Source organism: Oncorhynchus nerka, linkage group LG27 (genome assembly GCF_034236695.1).
Source record: "Oncorhynchus nerka isolate Pitt River linkage group LG27, Oner_Uvic_2.0, whole genome shotgun sequence".
Lineage (NCBI taxonomy): Eukaryota > Metazoa > Chordata > Actinopteri > Salmoniformes > Salmonidae > Oncorhynchus > Oncorhynchus nerka.
This window is the reverse complement of record NC_088422.1, coordinates 79,824,107-79,842,739: the sequence shown is the minus strand read 5'-3', so window position 1 is coordinate 79,842,739 and position 18,633 is coordinate 79,824,107. Positions and strand designations below refer to the sequence as shown.

Sequence of the window (18,633 nt, the reverse complement as noted above, 5' to 3'; positions counted from 1 at the left end):
CTCAGCTCCTACCTCCACTGTGAGTGGGCCGTAGAGCAGCAGCTGGAGAAAGACAAGAGGATTCAGCAGAAGATCAAACGTTTCAAGATTAAACAGGCACAGAGAGCCCACTTCTTTGCAGATGTAAGACCCTTTCACACCAGTTTGTGTGTGCGCGTCAGTGTGTGTGTGTTTGCCTGTTTTGCGCAGGCATGTTTGCATGCATCTCTGTAGTGTGCTTTATGTTCATCCCACCCACCCATACAGTCATACAGTGTGTTTTTCCCCCCAGACTCCAGATGGCACGATGGCAGTTTACTGTCTTCCTGTGTGTTTTAGATGGAGGAGGATCCCTTTAACCCTGACTCTGTCTTCCTGTGTGTTTTAGATGGAGGAGGTTCCCTTTAACCCTGACTATGTCTTCCTGTGTGTTTTAGATGGAGGAGGATCCCTTTAACCCTGACTCTGTCTTCCTGTGTGTTTTAGATGGAGGAGGATCCCTTTAACCCTGACTATGTCTTCCTGTGTGTTTTAGATGGAGGAGGATCCCTTTAACCCTGACTATGTCTTCCTGTGTGTTTTAGATGGAGGAGGATCCCTTTAACCCTGACTCTGTCTTCCTGTGTGTTTTAGATGGAGGAGGATCCCTTTAACCCTGACTATGTCTTCCTGTGTGTTTTAGATGGAGGAGGATCCCTTTAACCCTGACTCTGTCTTCCTGTGTGTTTTAGATGGAGGAGGGTCCCTTTAACCCTGACTCTGTCTTCCTGTGTGTTTTAGATGGAGGAGGATCCCTTTAACCCTGACTCTGTCTTCCTGTGTGTTTTAGATGGAGGAGGATCCCTTTAACCCTGACTATGTCTTCCTGTGTGTTTTAGATGGAGGAGGATCCCTTTAACCCTGACTCTGTCTTCCTGTGTGTTTTAGATGGAGGAGGATCCCTTTAACCCTGACTATGTCTTCCTGTGTGTTTTAGATGGAGGAGGATCCCTTTAACCCTGACTCTGTCTTCCTGTGTGTTTTAGATGGTGGAGGACCCCTTTAACCCTGACTATGTCTTCCTGTGTGTTTTAGATGGAGGAGGATCCCTTTAACCCTGACTATGTCTTCCTGTGTGTTTTAGATGGAGGAGGATCCCTTTAACCCTGACTATGTCTTCCTGTGTGTTTTAGATGGAGGAGGATCCCTTTAACCCTGACTCTGTCTTCCTGTGTGTTTTAGATGGAGGAGGATCCCTTTAACCCTGACTATGTCTTCCTGTGTGTTTTAGATGGAGGAGGATCCCTTTAACCCTGACTATGTCTTCCTGTGTGTTTTAGATGGAGGAGGATCCCTTTAACCCTGACTCTGTCTTCCTGTGTGTTTTAGATGGAGGAGGATCCCTTTAACCCTGACTATGTCTTCCTGTGTGTTTTAGATGGATGAGGATCCCTTTAACCCTGACTCTGTCTTCCTGTGTGTTTTAGATGGAGGAGGGTCCCTTTAACCCTGACTCTGTCTTCCTGTGTGTTTTAGATGGAGGAGGATCCCTTTAACCCTGACTATGTCTTCCTCTGTGTTTTAGATGGAGGAGGATCCCTTTAACCCTGACTCTGTCTTCCTGTGTGTTTTAGATGGAGGAGGATCCCTTTAACCCTGACTCTGTCTTCCTGTGTGTTTTAGATGGAGGATGATCCCTTTAACCCTGACTATGTCTTCCTGTGTGTTTTAGATGGAGGAGGGTCCCTTTAACCCTGACTCTGTCTTCCTGTGTGTTTTAGATGGTGGAGGACCCCTTTAACCCTGACTATGTCTTCCTGTGTGTTTTAGATGGTGGAGGATCACTTTAACCCTGACTATGTCTTCCTGTGTGTTTTAGATGGAGGAGGGTCCCTTTAACCCTGACTATGTATTCCTGTGTGTTTTAGATGGAGGAGGATCCCTTTAACCCTGACTATGTCTTCCTGTGTGTTTTAGATGGTGGAGGATCCCTTTAACCCTGACTATGTCTTCCTGTGTGTTTTAGATGGAGGAGGGTCCCTTTATCCCTGACTATGTCTTCCTGTGTGTTTTAGATGGAGGAGGATCCCTTTAACCCTGACTATGTCTTCCTGTGTGTTTTAGATGGAGGAGGATCCCTTTAACACTGACTATGTCTTCCTGTGTGTTTTAGATGGAGGAGGATCCCTTTAACCCTGACTATGTCTTCCTGTGTGTTTTAGATGGAGGAGGATCCCTTTAACCCTGACTATGTCTTCCTGTGTGTTTTAGATGGAGGAGGGTCCCTTTAACCCTGACTATGTCTTCCTGTGTGTTTTAGATGGAGGAGGATCCCTTTAACCCTGACTATGTGGAGGTAGACAGAGTACTCGAGGTATCCTATTGTGAAGACAAGGACACAGGAGAGGTAAGAGTGGGGGGGGCTCTTTCATTCACAACAAATGACCTCCAATGGAGAGATGATTAGACTGACTTTTGTTGGAAAGAGAGAGAGACAGAGTGTGTATGTCTGTACATTGTGTGTGTGTGTGTATGTCCTTGAGTGTGTCTCATCTTCTCATTTGTAGAAGATACTATTGTAAAGCATGGGGTCATTCCATACATGTGTATTATGGTTGTTGTCCCAGCTACTTTAGCTGTGTAGCTACTAGTGTTGCTTGGTGTACCGGTACCACGGTAACACCACGGCAATACCACGGTACCAAAACCTCATGATACTTATGATACCAACATTTTACAATACCATAGTACCGTTTGATCTATAGAACCTGCTGGTGCCAGTTGAATTTAAGCCTCTCGTCTGTTGTATGAGCAGGTCCAATAATGTCCACTTCACTTTCATCAACATATCACGTGGCAGCTGTAATCAGCCAGCCTCATCCCCTACCAGCCCCCACTGACCTGCTTCTCTCCGGCCCCTCATCATGCTCATCTATTCCTCCATATCAGCTCGTGATGTCGACCCTGATGAGTCCTCTGTTGTTACATTTGTTACATTGGAGCAGCACGCAGAGCGAGCAGAAAAGTTTGTACATTATATAATTTCATCACCTGTTATAACCAAGAGCACAGGCCAGTTTGATCTGACTTTGCAAGTTCACTGTCATGCAGCCTCTGAGTGTCAGAGAGGGAAAATAGAGCAGCGCTTCACGACAGGCATGCTTACAACTTTACAGTAAAGAAAATGGCTTGTCAAATCAAATCAAATTTTATTTAACATCCCTAGGGATGTTACGGTGACCATATTACCGCCACACCTGCAGTCACGAGTCACGAAGACAGTCAAATTCCACATGACCGTTTAGTCATGGTAATTATGCTTCTCCAAGCTCTGATACTGCTGATGGTCATTAGTAGCCTACCAAACTTGCTAACTGCCTGGTACTCAGCACTCTATTGTTCCTCTAATCACTCTGACATCAATACAAATGTAGTTGAAAATCTAATCAAACACTTCATGAGAGGAGCTCATGTTGCACATTTCAATAAGCTATGTAATTGTGTGAGAACAGAGTGATGGCCTCTATTAAAAAGAGGAAGATCCCATCAGCTTTCTATAGACTAGGCCTACTATATTTATTTCTCAACTTTCCTAATATTAAGTACGTTGCTTCTCTTTCCAACAGTAGTATGGCCTACCTGGCTGGCATGAAAATGAACCACGGGAAAAGCGTCCTCCATTCTCTATTTAAGTGCATAGCTGCCCCTGTTTTGATACAGGTGCATGATAATGGTCCATTCTAAATCAAGACAAATTTCACACATATATTATTTAGTATATGTAAAGACAAGATTAAATGAAGAATAGTCTGCTGGGAGACAATATTAGCCTATCACTTGTGAATGATATCACTTGTGAATGATATCACTTGTGAATGATACCCAGCTTCAGGCAAACAGCGCATTGTTTTTTTTGCGAATTTTTCAAATCATATTCGCACACCTCATATAGCCTAGCCCCTAGACCTATATGTTTTGATAACACATAATTAAAGTGGCCAAATAACTTCTTAAAACTAAGCACATTCATCCACTTCTAAATGACATACATATGCAGCGTGTGAGATCAAGTTTGGGGAAGATCATTTTCACCATACAAATGCACCTTTATAATAAAAGCAATACATGCATAATTGCATTTGGATTACTTTTGAGAATGGTGTTTCCCTGCTAATGGAACATTCACACTTATAGCCTAGTGTGCGTATTTCTGCGCTTATAACGTGAAGAAATAGCCTAATAGTTTATCAACATTTTAAGCTAAACATTCTCATCTGTTGCGTCAGGCTTATTGCTTATAACATATTTTTTGATGCTAGTGGTTATATTAATTTGGGATCTATCGCATCCCACAACTGTCCAAGACTATGTTTGGAATATTTATTTCTCGCACAGAATAGAGTAGGTCGGAATTTGTACTATGGGGAATAGTAGATTGACATATGCTAATGCTTTTGCTGTTCGTTAGGCCTACTCATCTTGTTGGCTGACGAAAGTAAATGTGGACAGTTCTTCCAATATCTTCAATATGCGTCTTGGTATTGGATAAGGATGCACGCATCCCCGATGTGTCTGTCTTCACTTGAAGCCTGTGAGAAAGACCCGTTCATGTGATGGAGAGCCATGTGAGTGAGAGATGCTTCAGCACACAGCCGGGAGAAGGGATTTATAATTAATCCATGCAAAAGGCATGGATTCTTTTAGGGGGCATTACGGCCACACAAAGGGGATGCAGCCGGGAAATTTGAGGCATTATTAACTACTTGAGTGAAAGACTGATGAAGTGTGTTCAGCCTGCGCAAAACAAACAAAGCAGAGCTCAGGCCTTTCATGTGACTTTTATCAAATCATCATTAGAGTCACATCATGCAGCCTTACAATGTATTACAAATCTAAACATATAGCCCAACATTTGTATCACAACTAAAGTTACATTAATAACTCTAAATGAAGCATACAGGAGTACCCTTTTCTTTGTAACCGCTCAACACAGAATAGAGAAAATATCCTTCCTATTTTATTCAGCTATGTTCAATTGTATTCTTCATACAGAATTCTAAGCAAATCTTGTCTGCTAAATGAACTAGTGTAGCCCACAGCCATATGGCATAGCCAGATCAGGACCTAACATAAGGACAACTCAGAGTATGCTATTCTGTTCTTCTGAAATAGACTACTTTTTCTTCATATCGTGCTTCTTTAGACCTGTCTAAAATAAATAATGGATTTATTGTGAAGGTGTAGGCTATATTACATAGATTTATTAGACTTTTTCAAATGTACATGTTCCAAAGGTCAGCATCAGTGGCTTGTAGGCTATGTGTGGAAGCCAGGAGATGCTACATGTGTTTATGTTAATTAACAGTCAATTACCGTGAGACCGACAGTTATTTGCTTGACAATCACCGGCTGACGAAATTTCGTGACTGCCACAGCCGTACTTGTCCCTAGCCTGAACGGTTCAGAAATCCTTTTCTTTCTGGTGCTCCTTAAATTCTGTTTGGTGTCCAGCGTTTTAAAAAGTTGAGAGCAGTGTGTGTTTGTGGGAGAGAGTGAGTGATGTGTGTGCGCGTGTGTCTGTGTGTGTGTGTGTTTTTACGAGAGGGAGGGAGATTGAGTGTGAGGAAGGGATGGAGAGTGTGTGTGTCTATTTTAACTGAAGAGTAAAGAAGGTTTCATGCAGTGTTTTCTCCTTACTGACACAATGACATGCAGATCATTATGTATGTGTGTTCCTTCCCCCGTTCCTCCAGCCAAATCACAGCTAGGCCTTAGCAAATATGAGCAAATCAGCCATTCTATGCAGTATTCTATTAAACACTGAACAGTGTGAAGTTAAATTCATTATGTGTCGTATTGAGTAAAAGTTTGAATTTCAGTGGCAGGTTTTTGCGTAGCTCATGCGCAGGAGGTTTAGAAAACGGGGGACTGGGCCAACAGGACGCTAGTGACAATACTAGTAGCTACTAAAAGGTGAAGTTTCTATGTTTTTTTGTGTTAACTCACAACATCTCTCTCTTTCCCCCTCCCTCCTCCCCCTCTCTCCGTCCCTCTTCCCCCAGCAGGTGGTGTACTACCTGGTGAAGTGGTGCTCTCTGCCCTATGAAGACAGTACATGGGAACTGAAGGGGGATGTGGACCAGAGTAAAATAGAGGAGTTTGAGCTGCTGCAGGCAGCAAGGCCAGACTCCCGCAGGATGGTAAGCCCCCTTTATTCAACCTCCTTTCTCTTCTCTTCCTCTCTCTTCTTTTCTCATCTCTCTTCTCATCTTCTCATCCTCTAACATTCTCTACCCCACAGGAGCGTCCCCCAGCCAGCCTGTGGAAGAAGAGGGATGAGTCGAGGGAGTACAGGAACAGTAACGTCCTCAGGGACTACCAGCTGGAGGGAGTCAACTGGCTCCTCTTCAACTGGTACAACAGGTCAGTAGGGCCCCCCTAAGGCTACACACACACACACTGTACCTGTATTCATGTGCAAACAAGCAGACACACAGTGTTCTACTGCCCTGAACAGACTCTGACAGTCAGAAACACAGGGTTGTTCCAGACTTCAGATCCTAGGTTTCAGCTCTGTGGTTGTAGCATACTGCATCCAGCCAGAGAGACAAGGGCTGGACTGTCAGATTGCTAAGTAGTGCAGAAGAGAAGCCAGTGAAGCAGTGAGCTGACAGCATGTCTGTACCGAGACAGGGAGACACTTGCTCAGAGCCTGCTGACTTCTAGCTTGGTTTAGTATGCAAAACCTGTGAAGAATGTGGTTAATAGGTTTGGACGGTATGTCGTATATACCATACACTGGGATATTTTGAAATCAACGGTATGATTTTAGTTTAGATTTTTTTTTGGGGGGGGTTGGGGCGCCCTAAAGCTCAGAGGGGTGCGTGCTACACCACTGCTTATAACTATCAGGTAACTATCTAAGATGTGCCAAATAAATGATCTCCTGCTCAGGGCGCCAGCTTTGCATTTGGTTTGCTAACTTGCTCGCAATGTGGCTTGCTTGCAAGATCACGCTTCTTGGTTAAGATCCCTTCTGCTTGAATTTTCTTTGTGCGTTATAATAAAAAATAAATAATAATAAATATATATATACACACGCACACTACATGACCAAAATTATGTGGACACCCCTTCAAATGAGTGGATTCGGCTATTTCAGCCACACCCGTTGCTGACAGGTTTATAAAATTGAGTATACATTGGCAGTAGAATAGCCCGTACTGAAGAGCTCAGTGACTTTCAGCATGGCACCATCAACGTGGCACCATGTGTGTATGTATGTATATATATATATTTTACGTTTGGAAATAAATTGCGCCCCTTTTTGTGCACTGCCAGTAATACCATATACTCTGGTATGGTACAGGAACGGTATGAAGGTATGAAAATACTGCCCAACCCTAGTGGTTAATAATATTTCTTTAAAGGAAAGAACACAACAGCATAAACATGCAAAACAGTACAGGAAAACACTGCACTACACCACATAGGCTATATGAAAAGATCAAAAGGTTGTCTGTCTTGCATTTTACACTATCTTTGAAAAGAGGATGCTTTCATTGACTGAAGGTTTTCTTGGTTGTCTGTTTTGATTTGTGTCTTAATCTTAAAAATGTTTTTCATGAGGACTTTTTCATTCACTTATCTTTCAGTTTAGCTTGTTTGGTTTATAGACTTTGTCACTGCACAGAGGTAGTGTGGATGTTACATTCTAAATGGTTTTCCTGTGTTGTGTTTAGAGCATGCAGTGATTTGGCTGAGTTAACATTATTAGCCTGTGTGCCTTTTGCTGCTGGTGGGGAAATTGTGTCGCTCTCCATCTTTCTCTCTCTGTCTTCCTCCTCTTCCCTTCTCTTGTTGCTGGTGGGGAAAGGGTGTCGCTCTCCATCTTTCTCTCTCTGTCTTCCTCCTCTTCCCTTCCCTTGCTGCTGGTGGGGAAAGGGTGTCGCTCTCCATCTTTCTCTCTCTGTCTTCCTCCTCTTCCCTTCTCTTGTTGCTGGTGGGGAAAGGGTGTCGCTCTCCATCTTTCTCTCTCTGTCTTCCTCCTCTTCCCTTCTCTTGTTGCTGGTGGGGAAAGGGTGTCACTCTCCATCTTTCTCTCTCTGTCTTCCTCCTCTTCCCTTCCCTTGCTGCTGGTGGGGAAAGGGTGTCACTCTCCATCTTTCTCTCTCTGTATTCCTCCTCTTCCCTTCTCTTGTTGCTGGTGGGGAAAGGGTGTCGCTCTCCATCTTTCTCTCTCTGTCTTCCTCCTCTTCCCTTCTCTTGTTGCTGGTGGGGAAAGGGTGTCACTCTCCATCTTTCTCTCTGTCTTCCTCCTCTTCCCTTCCCTTGCTGCTGGTGGGGAAAGGGTGTCACTCTCCATCTTTCTCTCTCTGTCTTCCTCCTCTTCCCTTCCCTTGCTGCTGGTGGGGAAAGGGTGTCGCTCTCCATCTTTCTCTCTCTGTCTTCCTCCTCTTCCCTTCCCTTGCTGCTGGTGGGGAAAGGGTGTCACTCTCCATCTTTCTCTCTCTGTCTTCCTCCTCTTCCCTTCTCTTGCTGCTGGTGGGGAAAGGGTGTCACTCTCCATCTTTCTCTCTGTCTTCCTCCTCTTCCCTTCCCTTGCTGCTGGTGGGGAAAGGGTGTCACTCTCCATCTTTCTCTCTCTGTCTTCCTCCTCTTCCCTTCCCTTGCTGCTGGTGGGGAAAGGGTGTCGCTCTCCATCTTTCTCTCTCTGTCTTCCTCCTCTTCCCTTCCCTTGCTGCTGGTGGGGAAAGGGTGTCACTCGCCATCTTTCTCTCTCTGTCTTCCTCCTCTTCCCTTCTCTTGCTGCTGGTGGGGAAAGGGTGTCACTCTCCATCTTTCTCTCTCTGTCTTCCTCCTCTTCCCTTCCCTTGCTGCTGGTGGGGAAAGGGTGTCACTCTCCATCTTTCTCTCTCTGTCTTCCTCCTCTTCCCTTGCTGCTGGTGGGGAAAGGGTGTCACTCTCCATCTTTCTCTCTCTGTCTTCCTCCTCTTCCCTTCTCTTGCTGCTGGTGGGGAAAGGGTGTCGCTCTCCATCTTTCTCTCTCTGTCTTCCTCCTCTTCCCTTCTCTTGCTGCTGGTGGGGAAAGGGTGTCACTCTCCATCTTTCTCTCTCTGTCTTCCTCCTCTTCCCTTCTCTTGCTGCTGGTGGGGAAAGGGTGTCACTCTCCATCTTTCTCTCTCTGTCTTCCTCCTCTTCCCTTCCCTTGCTGCTGGTGGGGAAAGGGTGTCACTCTCCATCTTTCTCTCTCTGTCTTCCTCCTCTTCCCTTCCCTTGCTGCTGGTGGGGAAAGGGTGTCACTCTCCATCTTTCTCTCTCTGTCTTCCTCCTCTTCCCTTCCCTTGCTGCTGGTGGGGAAAGGGTGTCACTCTCCATCTTTCTCTCTCTGTCTTCCTCCTCTTCCCTTCCCTTGCTGCTGGTGGGGAAAGGGTGTCACTCTCCATCTTTCTCTCTCTGTCTTCCTCCTCTTCCCTTCCCTTGCTGCTGGTGGGGAAAGGGTGTCGCTCTCCATCTTTCTCTCTCTGTCTTCCTCCTCTTCCCTTCTCTTGTTGCTGGTGGGGAAAGGGTGTCGCTCTCCATCTTTCTCTCTCTGTCTTCCTCCTCTTCCCTTCCCTTGCTGCTGGTGGGGAAAGGGTGTCGCTCTCCATCTTTCTCTCTCTGTCTTCCTCCTCTTCCCTTCCCTTGCTGCTGGTGGGGAAAGGGTGTCGCTCTCCATCTTTCTCTCTCTGTCTTCCTCCTCTTCCCTTCTCTTGTTGCTGGTGGGGAAAGGGTGTCGCTCTCCATCTTTCTCTCTCTGTCTTCCTCCTCTTCCCTTCTCTTGCTGCTGGTGGGGAAAGGGTGTCACTCTCCATCTTTCTCTCTCTGTCTTCCTCCTCTTCCCTTCTCTTGCTGCTGGTGGGGAAAGGGTGTCACTCTCCATCTTTCTCTCTCTGTCTTCCTCCTCTTCCCTTCCCTTGCTGCTGGTGGGGAAAGGGTGTCGCTCTCCATCTTTCTCTCTCTGTCTTCCTCCTCTTCCCTTCCCTTGCTGCTGGTGGGGAAAGGGTGTCACTCTCCATCTTTCTCTCTCTGTCTTCCTCCTCTTCCCTTCTCTTGTTGCTGGTGGGGAAAGGGTGTCACTCTCCATCTTTCTCTCTCTGTCTTCCTCCTCTTCCCTTCTCTTGCTGCTGGTGGGGAAAGGGTGTCGCTCTCCATCTTTCTCTCTCTGTCGCTCTCCATCTTTCTCTCTCTGTCTTCCTCCTCTTCCCTTCTCTTGCTGCTGGTGGGGAAAGGGTGTCACTCTCCATCTTTCTCTCTCTGTCTTCCTCCTCTTCCCTTCTCTTGCTGCTGGTGGGGAAAGGGTGTCGCTCTCCATCTTTCTCTCTCTGTCTTCCTCCTCTTCCCTTGCTGCTGGTGGGGAAAGGGTGTCACTCTCCATCTTTCTCTCTCTGTCTTCCTCCTCTTCCCTTCTCTTGCTGCTGGTGGGGAAAGGGTGTCGCTCTCCATCTTTCTCTCTCTGTCTTCCTCCTCTTCCCTTCTCTTGCTGCTGGTGGGGAAAGGGTGTCACTCTCCAGCTTTCTCTCTCTGTCTTCCTCCTCTTCCCTTCCCTTGCTGCTGGTGGGGAAAGGGTGTCACTCTCCATCTTTCTCTCTCTGTCTTCCTCCTCTTCCCTTCTCTTGCTGCTGGTGGGGAAAGGGTGTCGCTCTCCATCTTTCTCTCTCTGTCTTCCTCCTCTTCCCTTCTCTTGCTGCTGGTGGGGAAAGGGAAGAGGAGGAAGACAGAGAGAGAAAGATGGAGAGTGACAAAGGGAGACAGAGATATGGAGAGACAGATCAAGGGAGACAGAGATATGGAGAGACAGATCAAGGGAGACAGAGATATAGAGAGACAGATCAAGGGAGACAGAGATATGGAGAGACAGATCAAGGGAGACAGAGATATGGAGAGACAGATCAAGGGAGACAGAGATATAGAGAGACAGATCAAGGGAGACAGAGATATGGAGAGACAGATCAAGGGAGAGAGAAAGATGGAGAGACAGATCAAGGGAGACAGAGATATGGAGAGACAGATCAAGGGAGACAGAGATATGGAGAGACCGATCAAGGGAGACAGAGATATGGAGAGACAGATCAAGGGAGAGAGAAAGATGGAGAGACAGATCAAGGGAGACAGAGATATGGAGAGACAGATCAAGGGAGAGAGAGATATGGAGAGACAGATCAAGGGAGAGAGAAATATGGAGAGACAGATCAAGGGAGACAGAGATATGGAGAGACAGATCAAGGGAGAGAGAAAGATAGAGAGACAGATCAAGGGAGAGAGAAAGATGGAGAGACAGATCAAGGGAGAGAGAAAGATGGAGAGACAGATCAAGGGAGACAGAGATATGGAAAGACAGATCAAGGGAGAGAGAAAGATGGAGAGACAGATCAAGGGAGACAGAGATATGGAGAGACAGATCAAGGGAGACAGAGATATAGAGAGACCGATCAAGGGAGAGAGAAAGATGGAGAGAGAAAGAAAAAAGATCAAGGGAGAAAGCGAGTGAGTGTGGAACACATCCCAAATCATCTGTTTGTAGCCAGGCTGTAGTGTTGCTACTGGGACTGTGTTTCAGAGTGCTGTGAAGTTCTTAAAGGTCCAATGCAACACTTAAAATAAAATAAAAACCTCTATCAAATTATTTCTCGGTAACAATCAAGTACCTTGATTGTGATTGTTGTCAATTAAAACGGTCAGAAAGAAACAAAAATAGCTTCTTAGCAAAGAGCAATTTCTCAAGCAAGAATTTTGCTAGGACTGTCTGGGATGGGTCTAAGTGGGGAGGGGAAAACTGAAAACTAACTGTTATTGGCAGAAAGGTTCAGAACTCTCTTTATTGGTCTATCAACTAATTTACTGTGATGTCACCAGGCAGGCCAAAACAACATCCCACCAAAACAGGCTGAAATTTCAGCTGGTATTTTCAATCAGCTCTTACACTAAAAGGGCATTATCATAATTTTCACAATTTCAGAGTATTATTCCATCATATTGTGGAAATATTTATAAAACACAGGAAAATCCTGTTTTTGACTGCACCGAGCCTTTAAGATTAAGGAAAAAAGTATAGGAAGCAAGTGGGAGTATCTGCTCTTTGTAATTAATGTCAAGATTCACTGTAACACCCCCACCCTCTGGACAACCAGATTAATGTTCTGCCTGAATACTAAAGGAAGGATTCTGTTCAGCCCAGTCTCATCACTTAGTATCAATATCAGACAGGACCACAACTACTCTATACCTTTTTTTGTGACTGTAATCTCTCTCTCTCTCTTTCTTCCTCCAACCCCCCTCTCGCTTCCTCTCACTCCTTTCTTACTCCCTCCCTGCCCCCCACCCCTCTCTCTCCCTCTCTTCCTCACAGACGGAACTGTATACTGGCAGATGAGATGGGTCTGGGGAAGACCATCCAGTCCATCACGTTTCTGGAGGAGATCTGGCGTGTGGGCATCAGGGGCCCCTTCCTCATCATCGCCCCCCTCTCCACCATCGCCAACTGGGAGAGGGAGTTCAGAACGTGGACCCACCTCAACGTCATTGTCTACCACGGCTCCATGGTCAGCAGGCAGATGCTGCAGCAGTACGAGATGTACTCCAGAGACACACAGGTAAACAACAACATAAATAAACAACACAAGATGTACAGTCAAGGTCCCACAGATGAACAACAATGTCAACAACAGATGGGTCCTTGACGTTTCAAAAAGTTGTTCTCTGATGAGGGGAGGTGGTGGTTGTCAAAAACAACAGCAAAGGGGCCTTGAAACCCGCTGGCAGCCAGCATCTCATAATGGGGACTAAGAACAGGAGATAATGTGATGCACATCATTAACTGTGAAAGATGAAGTGAATCTCAGGTGTCTCTCTGTTCCATTCAAGTAATGACAGTATTTGTATCAGGGAATAGTGACATGATATCAGAGATACTCAGTCGGACAATGAGATTTGTCCAGGGAGAACTTGCAGGCCACATAATGAGAGAGAGATATTGAGATTGAGTAGCATGACTGTCATGTTCCAGCATGCCTAGTCACCTTACCTATATACATATCTACCCCTAATGATCCAGTATCCCTTCACATTGTAAATATGCTACTGGAACCGACCCTGTATATGGGGCGGCAGGGTAGCCTAGTGGTTAGAGTGTTGGACTAGGAACCGGAAGGTTGCAAGTTCAAATCCCCGAGCTGACAAGGTACAAATCTGTCGTTCTGCCCCTGAACAGGCAGTTAACCCACTAGGCAGTCATTGTAAATAAGAATTTGTTCTTAACTGACTTGCCTAGTAAAATAAAGGTAAAAAAAAAAAAATATATATATATATATATATAAAAAATATATAAAAAAATACAAATATAGTATGCTTACTTACTTTATCCTGTTCTTCTTATTTCATATCTCGTGTGTCTTTGTTCAACCTTTATTTTTACTATTACATTGTTATTGATTACTGCATTGTTGGAGTTAGAGCTTGGAATTTTCCCTGGGAAAATGTTTTTTCTGCAGTTGTTGGCAGAGTAATGTGGAATGACATTCAGCGGTTAGGAGATCTTAGTATGTAAATATAACAAGGGAGGAAGGGAAGAACGGAATGAGGGAGGAGAGGAAAGAGGAGCTGCCACCAGGCTGTCTCACTGGAAGACTCTGATGTCACTGTGGCACCACAGAGCTTATTTTTACAGCACGGCTCACCCCTTAACACACAGGGAATCACCTTAACACACAGAACACACAGGGAATCACCTTAACACACAGGGAATCACCTTAACACACAGAACACACAGGGAATCACCTTAACACACAGGGAATCACACACTGTGCAGGATGTCTCACTAGATATGAGAATGGGACCATCTTTCTCCAATGATTGAAATCACTGATATTTCTTTACAAGGCATTATACACTCAACCATTGAGAATGAGAGAAGCTGATTGAATGGAAGAGTTGTATTGACTCCCTGTGTGTTTCTTCCTGGTTTCCCTCCAGGGTCGTGTGGTGCGGGGAGCCTACAAGTTCCACGCCCTCATCACCACCTTTGAGATGATCCTGGGCGGCTGTCCAGAGCTCAACGCCATCGAGTGGCGCTGCGTCATCATCGACGAGGCCCATCGCCTCAAGAACAAGAACTGCAAGCTGCTAGAGGGCTTCAAGCTCATGAATCTGGTATGTCCAAGTCACTGAGCATAATGTAGGGCAGAACTGAGCAAAGGGCAGAAATGCAGCCATTACAGCTTGAATGTTTTAGATCCTGGGCCTAGTGTGTCTCCAATCAGTACCTTGTTGGTGTGTGGAGAGAAGCAGTGAAACGTGCCCTAATGGTAACCATCACTGTACACCAATCTGGTTGGATCTTAAGATTGTTTGTGATTGAGGTCTCCCCTCTCTCTGTAGTTGTGTTCAGTGGAGGCACAGCTTGTAGGTTGGAGTTCCTATGCTGTTTGTCTTGTATTGTTTCTAACTCACATCTCTCTCTTCCCTCTCCTCTCTCTCCAGGAACACAAAGCTCTCCTGACAGGGACCCCCCTCCAGAACACAGTAGAGGAGCTGTTCAGTCTGCTGCACTTCCTGGAGCCTCAAAGCTTCCCCTCAGAGAATACCTTCATGCTGGAGTTTGGAGACCTCAAGACTGAGGAGCAGGTGAGGCTGTGTGATTCTATCACGTGGTTGTTGGGTTCGTATCAAGTGTGTCGCTGTGAGTGTGTGAATATTATGTTGTTGGGTTCCTATCAACATAGTGTGTATGTGAGAAATACTGTGTGTTATAGTTTAGTCTCTGCCTGTTTGCCTGTGTGTGAGTGTGTCCTTTACCATCACTGATCATAATGAATATGATTATTAATACAGAAGCTAATTTGTTTTCATATGGTATCAAGGGACATGAGTGTGTTTTCCCCCACTCACCCCACCTGGTGTTTGAACAGTGTGTCAGTGTGTGGAGATAATGATCCTGTCAGTACAGATGGAACTCTGAAGGAGAATAGAGCACACACACACACACACACACACTCAGTCAGTCAGTCAGTCAAATCAAATTTATTTATATAGCTCTTCGTACATCAGCTGATATCTCAAAGTGCTGTACAGAAACCCAGCCTAAAACCCCAAACAGCAAGCAATGCAGGTGTAGAAGCACGGTGGCTAGGAAAAACTCCCTAGAAAGGCCAAAACCTAGGAAGAAACCTAGAGAGGAACCAGGCTATGTGGGGTGGCCAGTCCTCTTCTGGCTGTGCCGGGTGGAGATTATAACAGAACATGGCCAAGATGTTCAAATATTCAAATGTTCATAAATGACCAGCATGGTCGAATAATAATAAGGCAGAACAGTTGAAACTGGAGCAGCAGCACGGCCAGGTGGACTGGGGACAGCAAGGAGTCATCATGTCAGGTAGTCCTGGGGCATGGTCCTAGGGCTCAGGTCCTCCGAGAGAGAGAAAGAAAGAGAGAAGGAGAGAACACAGGACACCGAATAGGACAGGAGAAGTACTCCAGATATAACAAACTTACCCTAGCCCCCGACACATAAACTACTGCAGCATAAATACTGGAGGCTGAGACAGGAGGGGTCAGGAGACACTGTGGCCCCATCCGAGGACACCCCCGGACAGGGCCAAACAGGAAGGATATAACCCCACCCACTCAGCAATCAGTCAGCCAGCCAGCCAGCGAGCGAGTGAGTGCTGTTTTGGAAAGTTATGTTAATGGCCCTTTAGCATTATGCTGATGTAATTACAGTTATTTAGAACCCCTATTATCAACCTCATGGACTTCATCAGTCTATTAAGTGTGAAAAACCCAGCAGCGTTGCAGTTATTGACACACTCAAACCGGTGTTCCTGGTACCTACAACCATACCCTGTTCAAAGGCACTTAAATATTTTGTCTTGCCCATTCACCCTATACACTTCACGTCTCAAGTCTTAAAAATCCTTCTTTAACCTGTCTCCTCCCTTTCAGCTACACTGATTGAAGTGGACTTAATAAGGGATCATAGGTTTCACCTGGATTCACCTGGCCAGTCTATGTCATAGAAAGCAGGTGTAGAGGAAGGAGGAGACATGTTAAAGAAGCATTTCTAAGGTGTACCTAACGTTTTGTACACTCAGTGTATTGTACTGGTTTGACAATCATACCACTGACCGGCCCATGGTCAACCCCTCTTAATCCTGCTAATCCTTCAGCACCTCTGGTTAAAATCATGTGTGTGTGGGTGCGTGTGTGGGTGCGTGAGTGTGAAAGTGGGCGTTCCCGTTCCAGACTCTCCACATGTTAACCTGTATCTTCCATCTCTCTGTCTCTATGTGTCTCAGGTCAAAAAGCTTCACATATTACTGTAAACTGTGTCTGTGTATGTATGCGTCCATATATGAACATGCATATCTCGGTCTCTCTCAGGTCCAGAAGTTGCAGGCCATCCTGAAGCCCATGATGCTGCGTCGTCTCAAGGAGGACGTGGAGAAGAAGCTGGCTCCTAAGGAGGAAACCATCATTGAGGTGGGTATGTGCGTGTTTGCGTTGTGTGCTTGAGATTGTGTTTTTTTGTCTTAGTTTTGCTGACTGATGTGGTTTCTGTGTATTGTCCTATATAATTGAATGTTTCTATATAATGTGGTCAGGTGGAGCTGACCAACATCCAGAAGAAGTACTACAGAGCCATCCTAGAGAAGAACTTCTCCTTCCTGTCTAAAGGAGTCGGCCAGGCCAACGTCCCCAACCTGGTCAACACCATGATGGAGCTGAGGAAGTGTTGCAACCACCCCTACCTCATCAAAGGTACTGAACACACCACTACCTGACCCCTACCTAACCCTAACTGTAACCAGGGTTGGGGTCAATTCCATTGAAATTCCAGTCAATTCAGAAGGTAAACCAAATTCCAATTCCCCATTGAAAAGCATTGAAGAGAATTGGAATTGGAATTTCAGTTTACTTCCTTAATTGACTGGAATTGCCCCAAGCCTGACTGTAACTCAACCTGGTCAACACCATGATGAAGCTGAGAAGCTGCTGTAATCAGCATTACCTCATCAAAGGTACTAACAGTGATATTGCTACAATCCAGGTTGTGGAACGCTGTATGTAGCCTCTTGATATATGGAAGGACAGTGTATGCCGTGTGGGGTGGGCTGATTTGGGTAATTCCCGCCCATACCTTTAGTAAAGTGCTCTATAGCAGCCCGGGGCAGAATGAAAACCTCTGAGTCAGAGACGTCCTCATTCCTCACTATCTTTCCCTATGGCGCTGTCTGTTTCTCTCACCCACCCTCCTCCCTCCATCTTTCTCCTAGCTGTGTCAGAACTCCTAGAACAGAGAAAGCAGGCCAGGAGGTTGAGGCTATGGAACAGATAATGGACACATCTCCCTCCGTTCATCCCACATCCAAAAGCTGCCGTGTTTGTCCATTCCTCTTCCTCTCCCTCTTCCCTGCCCTCCTAGCTGTAATATACTTATGTCACTGGTGTACTTGTGCTCTGGTTAATCTGGTTTGACACAGTGCTCTCATACAAGGCCAGCCTAGTGAACCTTTGCCTGTGGTTTGACAGCTGCTTCTGTCTGTACGTGACTGTGTGTGTGTGTGTGTGTGTGTGTGTGTGTGTGTGTGTGTGTGTGTGTGTGTGAGTTTTAATGAGGGCTAGGACAACTAAATGATCAGCTTTAGAGTTGATAAACTCGGTATATGGGCTCCATATTGGTGCAGCGGTCTAGGACACTGCATCTCAATGCTAGAGGCATCACTACAGACACCCTGGTTCGTATCCAGGCTGTATCACAACCGGCTGTGATTTGGAATCCCATAGGGCAGCTCACAATTGGCCCAGCGTCGTCCGGGTTTGACCAGTGTAGGCCGTCATTGTAAGTAAGAATTTGTTCTTAATTGACTTACCTAGTTAAATAAAGGTTAAATAAATAAAATAAAAACGTTGGTAACCAGTTTATAATAGCAATAAGGCACCTCAGGGGTTTGTGGTATATGGACAATATACCACGGCTAAGGGCTGTTCTTAGGCACGACCTTAGCCTTGGTATATTGGCCATATACCACAAACCCGAGATGCCTTATTGCTATTATAAATTGGTTACCTGTCACGGATGACTAGGAGGGGAAGGTGGGAATCAGGCGCAGAGGGTTCACGGAGAAATGCACTTTAAATGCACAATAACACCTCCGATACAATACACGTGAACAAAATATAATCCCGCACAAACAGGGGCGGGCTTCACAAGCTTAAATAGGTAAGCAAATCAAGAAAACACAAATAGGAACAGGTGCAACTCATAAGACTAAACTAACAGAAAAGGGAAAAGTGATCGGTGGTGGCTAGTAGACCGGCGACGACGACCGCCGAGCACCGCCCGAACAGGCAGGGGAGCCAACTTCTAGTAGGCCGGCGACGACGACCGCCGAGCACCGCCCGAACAGGCAGGGGAGCCAACTTCTAGTAGACCGGCGACGACGACCGCCGAGCACCGCCCGAACAGGCAGGGGAGCCAACTTCTAGTAGACCGGCGACGACGACCGCCGAGCACCGCCCGAACAGGCAGGGGAGCCAACTTCTAGTAGGCCGGCGACGATGACCGCCGAGCACCGCCCGAACAGGCAGGGGAGCCAACTTCTAGTAGGCCGGCGACGACGACCGCCGAGCACCGCCCGA

The 18,633-nt window shown here is 46.0% G+C and overlaps 1 protein-coding gene across 8 annotated transcripts in view; it reads left to right on the top strand.

The window, feature by feature from the left end:
* Positions 1–18,633, top strand: part of chd9 (chromodomain helicase DNA binding protein 9) — a 161,420-nt gene that overhangs the window by 84,350 nt on the left and 58,437 nt on the right. For 7 of the 8 annotated variants that reach the window (XM_065012045.1, XM_065012044.1, XM_065012042.1 and 4 more), the window contains 9 exons: positions 6–123; positions 2,279–2,365; positions 6,021–6,158; positions 6,260–6,381; positions 12,347–12,590; positions 13,969–14,145; positions 14,476–14,619; positions 16,375–16,473; positions 16,596–16,752. In XM_065012045.1, the coding sequence (XP_064868117.1) occupies positions 6–123; positions 2,279–2,365; positions 6,021–6,158; positions 6,260–6,381; positions 12,347–12,590; positions 13,969–14,145; positions 14,476–14,619; positions 16,375–16,473; positions 16,596–16,752 (1,286 nt within the window). The remainder of the gene's footprint in view (positions 1–5; positions 124–2,278; positions 2,366–6,020; positions 6,159–6,259; positions 6,382–12,346; positions 12,591–13,968; positions 14,146–14,475; positions 14,620–16,374; positions 16,474–16,595; positions 16,753–18,633) is intronic. The other variant, XM_065012043.1, reaches the window with a different exon arrangement.